Genomic DNA, 9747 nt, shown 5'->3' with positions numbered 1-9747 from the left:
AATGGTCAGATAAGATTTCGTTCGGATTTTTAACCCCGGAGGGTTAGCCACCCAGGATAACCCAAGAAAGTCAGTGCGTCATCGAGGACTAACTTATTTCCATTGGGGTCCTTAATCTCGTCTCCCAGGATGCGACCCACACCAGTCGACTAACACCTAGGTACCTATTTGCTGCTAGGTGAACAGGACCACAGGTGTAAGGAAACGTGTGAAGCGGGAGCTTTAGCCACCAGGCCACATGGGATCATAAAGGGGTTCCTGGAGGACATGGAAAGGGGAAGAGGGGCATTGGATTGGCAAGGGGCTTATGACAGGGTGGAAAGGACTGAGGGATATTCTCCTCAGACAGGGGTTTGGTGAAGAAATAGTGGGGTGGGTGGATACGTTGTACTCAGGAGTGAAGGTAAGTGCGCAAATCAATGGGCGTGGGGGAGGGAGTCAACATGGAGTGGGGTCTTCGGCAGGGATGTCCATTATCACAACTATTGTTTACACGTGTTCGTGATCCTTTTTATAGGATGGTGGAGGATAGTCTAAGGACTGGGGGGGGGGATGGTGAGCAGAAGCCTTGGCCTGGTTTGGTGGGCTATGTTGATACTACTATTCTGGTGAGCGAGGACACACTGTTAGGACTTTTGGGGGAAGTTGTACACATGTTTGGGAGAGCTACTGGGATGAAGGTAAATCTGGAGAAGTCAATGATAATGGGGCTGAGAATGGGTAGAGATTAGAATGGAGAGGTTAGAATGGGGATGTGATGTGCAGCGTCAGACCGAGTCTGAAAATTCGTGGTGTCATACGAGGCTGACCCGAGTGTTGCAAGGGTAAACAAATTCGAATAGGATGGTGGAACAGGTGCAGCGACGTTTGGGAATGCTGCGACTTCACCATTTAACCCTTAGGCAACGAGCAATTATCAATGTATTACTATATAGTAGTCTGGTTTGTTTCGGCAGTATTGCCGTTAACAGGAACAGCGATCACTAGTATTCTTAGAATAGTGTTCAAATGTTTGTGGGGCTCAGGGTGCAACTGGTTGCGAAGGGAGGTAGTGACATTGCCGGTAAGGGAGGGTTGGGTTTGTTGGACTTGAGAAAGCACGCGAGTGTTCATTAAGAGGGAAGCTATGCGTGCAGGTGGATAGAGGGGGGGGGCAGCTAGATAAGGTACACGATCACCTACGGAAATGGTATGGAGGAGCGGAATTGAAGGAATGTGAAAAAGTGTTACGTGCCTTAGTGTTAGCCAGGGAACCGGGAAAAGTAAAGGTCGGAACTGTGTAAATTGTTAGAGGGACGTGTAGCGGTGCCGGTTGAAGGGATCTACCCCATGTATGCATGGGGTGTAATATAGCAAACATTTAGTAAATTAAGGATATGACCTAGGGCACGCGAGGTTATGTATAGTTTCCTACATGGTATTTTACCATCGGGAGCGATGCTCCGAGATAAGTCATAGAGGGTGGGGGTTGTAGCAGATGCAGTGGGGAAGAGTGCCTTTCATGTTTTTTTGTGAAGGTTTGGAGTGCATCAGTGTATGGGCGAGTAGGGTAGAGGCAAGGGTGGGGGCTCAGTGTGTATTGCGAGCGTTGAGTCGTGATACCAGTGGGATGGACGAGGGTGTGGCAAGTTGTTTAGCATACATAATTGTGGACTACATGCGTTTTGTGGTGTATGAGGGGGAAGGAGGGTGGGGGAAGTGCTGAGAAGGATTTTGGCGGCGACGTTTTATCGAACTGTCGCAATACACATGGGAAAAGGTGGGATGAGTTTTTTTCAAGGTTATAGAGGACTAACAATTGGGAATTTATTGGCGTTAAAACGGGTTTTAACTGCCGGAGTATGTTGGTAAAGGGGAGAGTCAGGGGGTTTACAACGGGCGGACCTCCTTGGGGGTGAAGTGACGGGTAGATGGGTGTGACTGGAGGTACACGTGAGGAACTGGATGTGATTGTGCGAGAGATCTATTTTGTTTAGTTCCCTTGTTGGGAAAGTTAAGAGTTTAAATATATAACTTATTAATGTATAACAAAATTTATAACTAATATTTTTTGGTTGTGAATTGTCTCCTGTTTGTACTTGTCTTGCAAGTGAATTTTAACTTTCCTTGAGAAGGTATTCCTTTCACTATGATCCTTGAAGCATCGAGGTTTTGCAATTTTTCTAACTTTCCTGCATCAGTTTTGATTAATTACCTATGTACTCATGTGTACATAGGTATTAGTAACCTAAATTAATATTCATTGTATATTTGTATGTAATACTAGTTAGGCACGTGCTAGAAGGTACAAAGTCTAGTATCATTGAATGTGTTAAGTTTTGATATGTTTGTATGTGGTGTTAGATGTTAATTTCCGCACACGCAAGTGCCTTGAATCAGCACTGATCGCCGTTTCGAATACAATTAATTAAACAAAACAAAACGGCAGCTTCACCATCTCCGAAGTCTTAGCAAGAATCCTCCTGAAAACAGTAAACCCTGCCATCACAGTCTCTCCTGTTATACTACACAAAGCACAGAGTGAACACTGAAACAACCTGCCTCATTCCAGTTTATATTTGTCCAACCTATTTTTATGCTACCCAAGTAATAGCTTTTATATCCTTTTACTCATGTACGAATTAATTGCTCTACCATATTGTATTACTTTTGTCACTACCACTACTACTACCACTAGTGAACATCGATATGGTACCTCACTAGTATTCACCTCACTGAGCCTTTATATACCCTCTGTGTCCATGTATTGTTTGTAATGGCTTGATAAAGCTCCTGGAGAGCGAAACGTTGCCACAATAAATGTCACATTAGTTGCACTTGTGTCCTTTTACTTTACATACAAGGTGTGATATGGTGTTATCGTAATAAAATCAAGATGAACCATTTGGATAACTTATTCATGTCAGTCTGATTCTTTTGAAATATTTACATATCCTAGTATTTTGCTGATAATGTTGCATGTGGTGCATTTTCTTGCATTTTAAGCGTGAACTTAGTTATGCAATGTAATAAAAATTTTGGTTTTCATTTATTACATTACTATTGATATTATATATTGTTGGTGTATTTTCTTCTGCTTATAAAGGTGTATGTGTATAGAAGTGTAATGTTCATATCTGTTGAAGTCTAATTTTGTGTTGGTGTTTGGTTCATGCATCACCAACTTTTGATAAATACTCATTAAAGTTTTTGATGAGGTCAGGGCAGATCCTAAATGTTAGGATAATTAAGGAAAGTTTCTTAGAACGGTAAATTTAAACATTTTAAGGGGGTGTGGGGGGGGAGAAGTGTGTGCTGTGTCGGCACTTTCAATAATAAAAAAAAAACTACGTGGATGGGGTGACAAGACGTGGCACGAGCGTTAAGAAATATCATCGTGGACTATTTGTACACGTCTTGGGAAATGTGTGAGGTACGGGGCACTGGTAGCGTCAGGGTGTTGGCTGCACGATTTTACAGAACTGCAGAAATAGAAACGTCTATGGTAGTAGGCGGGTTGAGTCTTTCCTGAGGGGTACCGCGGTATGACTGGTAAAACTTCGCGGATTAATTGGAACAGGACGGCAATGGGCTGGTAGACAGTGATGATCTGGCGTGAAAGTGGACCGAGTAGTAGTATGATAGGGTGGAAGCGGGAGGGATGGTTCTTTTATGATGTGGAAGAGCAATGGCTTCGCCAGTTGCATTAGTTGCAACTGGTTTTTGTTTATCCAAGTTGCAATAATAAACTTGTCTTTGTATTATTAGTTATCCAGTATAGTGTTGTGGATTCTCTACTGAACGGTATGCTTCACATGTATTGTGTTGCACTTAACGTACTATGCATGTTTGTTGTCCTGTGCACCCTGGGTTTTGTAGAAGACTTGAGTGTTAATTAACCCTTTGAATTTATGTTGTGAGGATATCTGGAGGTTGTCACTTATATGTTACGTATAATAAAGTACTGCTTTAAATGCATTAACGTTTTGGAGGAGTTTTCCCTCATATGTGACCTAAAATACAGCTGTATTGGTCATTTTATGTTAAGTGTTAGGGTGTGTATCATTGTGTGCTATATAAGAACAAACAAGAGGAACACTGCAACAGGCCTACTGACCCATGCGGAGCAGGTCCTTGTCCCCCCCCTCCCAGATTACACCAATGACCCCAGCCCCCCAGATTAGCCCAATGACCCACCCAATCTGGTCGCCTCCACTCAAGTATGGAGCACTGCACCAGACCCAGCAGCACAAGCTAGTCAGGTAAAACTCACCCACACCTACGTGTATTTAACCTATTTTTAAAACTACAAAACATTTTAGCCTGAATAACTGTACTCGGGAGTGTGTTCCACTCATCCACAACTATTACCAAGCCAGTGCTTTCCTATATCCTAACTGAATCTGAATTTTTCCAACTTTAAACCATTGCTGAGAGTCCTGTCCTTGTTTAGGTACAAGTGTTTCGTGTATATGTAGGAAAGTATACACGTGAAAAGTGGATAGGTTATAGGGGATGGGAAATGGCTACAGTCTGTGGCATGCGTGTTTATTGTAGAACTTTGTGTATTTTGTATTGCATTTTGAACCGTTATGACTGTTGGTGTCTTCTCCAGTGAGCTTGTGTATAGCACAATGTATACACTAAGATGTTTTTTAATTAAAAACAGTTAGGGTAGCGGCTGGCATTTTTCACTCAGTGGCACATTCTCACTACTACTACTCTGCACCTCTCCTTCCGACAGTATTTAAGTCTCCGCACTGTCACTTGATCTTCAGATAGTTCCTGACTATGGAACTGAACTTCTCCAGACTGAGGGACTGACAACCTCAAATTCTACGACTTTAAGGGTGATGGACTGATTACATCGTCTTCATATCTCTACTGTTCCTGCTTACTTTCTGTATTCGACTGAAGCCTACTGTGTAGGCGAAACGTTTCGGAATAAAGTTGCCTAACTGTTGCCTATGTGTCTTACCTACCAACCTGTCGGTATTTTATACCACTTTAATGTTCATTTTTCACTACTGTCGAGTTAATACATGTTCCTAGGTTTAAATTAGTTTGGTTAGTTTATAAGTTAAAAAACGGTGAAATGACGTACATTTTGGTGAACTGGGGTAAATAGGGAAAGGGGGGGGGGAGTAGGTACGCTGCTTGCATTTTTTTTGCGGCATGTAATTTTACCGTATATATTGAAATTAGCAGATGGGAACGGGTTAGAGGATTCTGTTTGTAGATGAATGGTTCAGAGAACCGACATGTTGATAAATTAGACATGTGCAACTCTTGGGTATCTTTATTGAGGAAACGTTTCACCACAGTGGCTTCATCAGTCCATACAAAGGAGAATCTTGAACAGGAGGAGAATGAGGTAATCAGTCCCTCAACCTTGAGTCGATGTGGTCAGTCCATCAATCTTGAATAGAATGCGGCATACGTGCTGAGAAGGAGCTTATAAACCGTTGGCAGGAGAGGTGCAGCAGTCATAGGTGGTGTAACATTTGTTCAGTGTTGAAGTAGGTCTTAATACTTGGGAATTCTTCGCTTGCCTAATTCTTGGGCACGACCTACTTCAACATTGAACAAATGTTACACGACCTATGACTGCTGCACCTCTCCTGCCAACGGTTTATAAGCTCCTTCTCAGCACGTATGCCGCATTCTATTCAAGATTGATGGACTGACCACATCGACTCAAGGTTGAGGGACTGATTACCTCATTCTCCTCCTGTTCAAGATTCTCCTTTGTATGGACTGATGAAGCCACTGTGGTGAAACGTTTCCTCAATAAAGATACCCAAGAGTTGCACATGTCTAATTTATCAAGAGGATTCTGTATTTTGTCTTTTAATGGAATTATGTATAATGGCAGTATACATCGATCAGCTGCATTAAGTGTATATTTGACATTACTGCACATTGCAGTGTTTAAGACAATGATTAATTTATATTGTCTGTCGATCTGATACTGTATACTTTTTAGTTAATGTATTTTGTTTTTAAATAAAATATATAAAAAAAGATCTGACTCCGACCAGCCCCTTTTGTTTCCCCCTCTAACTTTCTTGCCCTCCCCCTTATCTTACGAAGCCATTGTATGGCTTGCATTATTCCTTTCGTCAATGCACTCGAAGTTAATATCCCGCTATTTCAATCATGCCATACCTCTGATCTCTCCTGTTCGTAGTCATCATCATCATCAAATACAAGTCTCAGCTTCTCTTCAGGGCTCTTGGGACGTTTCGCCTTCCTACCTCTGGTAGAGTTCACCTTCTTGAGAGGCATTATCTGCAATATCCACGTAGCTATGGAGGAAAAGATGCAAAAAGTTGAAACTATGATAGTGGGGCCAATACTCTGGTGCGCCATTATGCGCTAATCCAACTTTCTTTTAAAGAGTAACTTTCCACAGCGGACTGGCATGCCAACGGATGCCCTTTCCTATACATGACCAGAAGCTATACTAAACAAGGCACATTATGATAAAGACCCACATCGGGGAATTTTAAGTCCTAAAAGGGTCGGAGAGAATGGAATAGAACAGCAGTGAAAAAGTGGGTATACAAAAGTGCGAACACCACCAGTTTAATAAAGTCAGCCTAGTTAGTAATGCTGATTAAACAGTTCTCAGAAAATAATTTACAAGTTGTGTATACACAAAATGTATAGGCGTACACAAACATTTACATTATCACTATCACCGGACCGCCGTTATTCAGGCAAGTACTATCCATCGCAGACTTTACAGTTAAAGGTAAGAGCTTAAGATATGAAAAACGAAAATGTACAATTAAATAAATTTTCTGTTCAGTTATTTAACAGTATTCTGAAAAATTTTTAGAAACTGGTCCTTTCTATGAAGATAGTTGCACCGTTCAACGGTGTTAACAGACTTGTGTAATGTACAAGCGAATGATTTTGAAGTTTCTTGAAAATCATCCCTATGCTTGGGCATGAACATACGTTGCCATCTTTATGGTAGGGAACCCTCGAGGAGATTCAAAAGAATAAATAGTCAAGACATTATTACGTTAGTGGCGAAACCTTTAAAGCAAAGCCTTAATCTAGAAAAAAATATCCAGAATACTTCTAAAGTTAATAGAATGCTCTATAAAGCGATTAAATTGAAGTTAAACATTTTGAAAAGGTAAAAGGAAGAAGGCAGAGAAAGATGGCCTTTGGCCCCAGTGACAAAATTAAATCAACGTTGTCACGTACAAACACTCATCAGCTAATTACAGCTATGTAAATAGGACTGCCGGCGCCAATTAAGACGCTGTAATAGTGACTGAGCAGTTGGGTTTCCAGACGCTTCCTCTAGATATCAAATTTTGGCAACTTAAAACTCAATGTTACGTAATTTGTGACGAGTATTCAATAAGCGTTACAAAGTGTGGGACTAATAGTTATGAACTAGAAAAAATACACGTATATAATCTCCCCCAAATAGCTTCTTGCATTACAAAGTATTAGAATAAAATGTCTGGTACTTAGTTATATAAACACCAGAGATTTTAACAATTACTATTCATTGCTGTCTTCAACTTCACCATAACATTTTTTCACAAAGCAACCAGAAGGATTAATGGAATTTCACTTATTTTGCAATATAATTCGTTGAGTCCTCTACCATAAAATAAATGAAAAATTTTATCATTAAAACTTTCAGGCCTAAAGAGGGGCAAGGTTTTCATTCACTGAAGCACATTTCTATCAACACGTTATTCAAGCGGTCTGAGGAGCTTGGTACTCCAACTAAACATGCCTACACTTAATCACTAAACCAGCATTAAAAAAAAATTTGAGAATATATTACCATACATCCACCCACGGTGTGCGTATCCCTGTTTGTCCTAATAGGGGTGACCTAGAACCTTCTTATACGCAAACAAAGCTACTCCAAAATGAAAATATAACCCAGTACTTACAGTTATTTTCACGAATCGTAGAAGTAACGAGACGAACAATAGTTTCCGGCTTCCTTCCCTGTCAGCAGCGCCACTCGCTCTAAGACTGTCCAACCCTCTGTCTGGTGTAAGTAAACTCACATGCATCAGTAGGAAACTTTTTTAACTTCAAACTCTTTCAGTCAATCTCGACTCACCAAAAATAGATGGCGCTGCCATCTACTTTTGCTGCGTCCTCCTGTGTCCTTCATACAAGTTGTTATGATGCAGTTTAACCTAAATGAAAGTGCTTTCGTGATATCTCAGTCACATTTTTAAACAATAGAACAGGACTTTAAGCAACAGGTGTCTTAAATACAGGAAACATATATAAGGACACATACTGGACGATTTTATCAGTTCCAGGATCGAACCACAGGCAATGAGTATGCTGAGTGCGCTAGCAACCGAGTTACGGTACATTTAATTTTTTTTAATGACAGCTCAACTCCCTACACCTCCTGCTCCTGTTCACATAGCAGTAAGTAGGCACCTGGGTGTTGGTCGACTATTATGGGCGGCATTTCGGGAAGGGGAGGGGCGGGGGTAATATATGTGAAATTGCCCGGGCTGGGTTTTGAAATGAGGTTTGGTAAATTCAATTGTATTAATAAATGAAATTAAGACACATGTGCAACATCTGGGTATCTTTATTGTAGACGTTTCGCCATCCAGTGGCTTTATCAATACAAATTCCAGGACATAATTTGAAGACAGTAAGACTATATACATAAGATGAGGTAATCAGTCCCTCAACCTAGGAGTAGGTGCGAAAAGCACCGTAGTCGTGGAGATTCTGAAGCAGAAGTTATTATTATTATTAAAGATTAGCCGGTATTCTCCCGGCTCGGGCCTTTTCCAAGTGGTGGCCCGGCCTTGGCTCCCTCTTTAGGGAGTGTCTGAGACCTAAGTCTCCCATGGGAGGAGGCACAAGTACCTCCTCATCTTTGGGACCAACTGTCCCCAGGCCTAGCCACAAGCTAGGCCTCTCTGGTCTGCCATCCCCGCCCCAAGGGGGCTAATGGGAATGACAGTCTTATGAGCTAAAGGCTCGGGCTCAGGCACCTACCCTACCCTAGAAGGGTTAGGCATGGTGTCGATGACCGAAGCAGAAGTAAGAAGCCTGGCGCTTATATACTAACGTCAGGTGTAGCAGACGAGGGCATAGTCACTGGTAGGCGGGATTCCCCAGTGGAAGTAGATCCTTCCCTAAGAGATGGGTTAGTTGTAGTAGTAGTTGTCGCAGTCGTGAAGGTTATGTACATGTCCTTAGAATCAAGATTTCATGATGTTGCAGTGTCTGACAAGTTGTGCAAGAATGGTATATAATACCGACAAGATGAAATTAAGACACATGTGCAACATCTGGGTATCTTTATTGTAGACGTTTCGCCATCCAGTGGCTTTATCAATACAAATTCCAGGACATAAATGCCTGGTGGCTAAAGCTCTCGCTTCGCACGGAGATGTCTGGGTTCGATTCTCAGCGAAGGTAGAAACATTGGCGTGTTTCTTTACACCAATTGTCTATGTTCCCCCATCAATAAAATGGGTACATGCCCATGCACTCTGCCCCAGGCTCAGATTCATGGAACTCCGTGTTCATCAAGAATTGCAAGAAGCTCCTATCGCGTGAATTCAGCATTTTGTGGAGAGGGAGCATGGACACAGGGGTCATCCCACACACACTAAAAACAACAGACATAGCCCCACTTCACAAAGGTGGCAGTAAAGCAATTGCAAAGAACTACAGACCGTTAGCACTAACATCCCATATCATAAAAATCTTTGAGAGGGTTCTAAGAAGCAAGATCACCAA

At 41.7% G+C, this 9747-nt stretch overlaps 1 protein-coding gene across 1 annotated transcript in view; it reads right to left on the bottom strand.

Moving 5' to 3' along the window:
• LOC128706510 (DNA ligase 1-like) overlaps window positions 1–8010 on the bottom strand; it is a 22932-nt gene extending 14922 nt beyond the window's left edge. Inside the window, exons 1-2 of the mRNA XM_070091401.1 lie at window positions 7911–8010; window positions 6148–6270 (exon numbers count right to left, since the gene is read on the bottom strand). Coding sequence (XP_069947502.1) covers window positions 6148–6267 — 120 coding nt within the window. The 5' untranslated portion in view covers window positions 6268–6270; window positions 7911–8010. The remainder of the gene's footprint in view (window positions 1–6147; window positions 6271–7910) is intronic.
• Window positions 8011–9747: the final 1737 nt, after the last annotated feature.

Source organism: Cherax quadricarinatus, chromosome 3 (assembly GCF_038502225.1).
Source record: "Cherax quadricarinatus isolate ZL_2023a chromosome 3, ASM3850222v1, whole genome shotgun sequence".
NCBI lineage: Eukaryota > Metazoa > Arthropoda > Malacostraca > Decapoda > Parastacidae > Cherax > Cherax quadricarinatus.
Note: the sequence above shows the minus strand (reverse complement) of the source record. Positions and strands in the feature narration are given on the sequence as shown.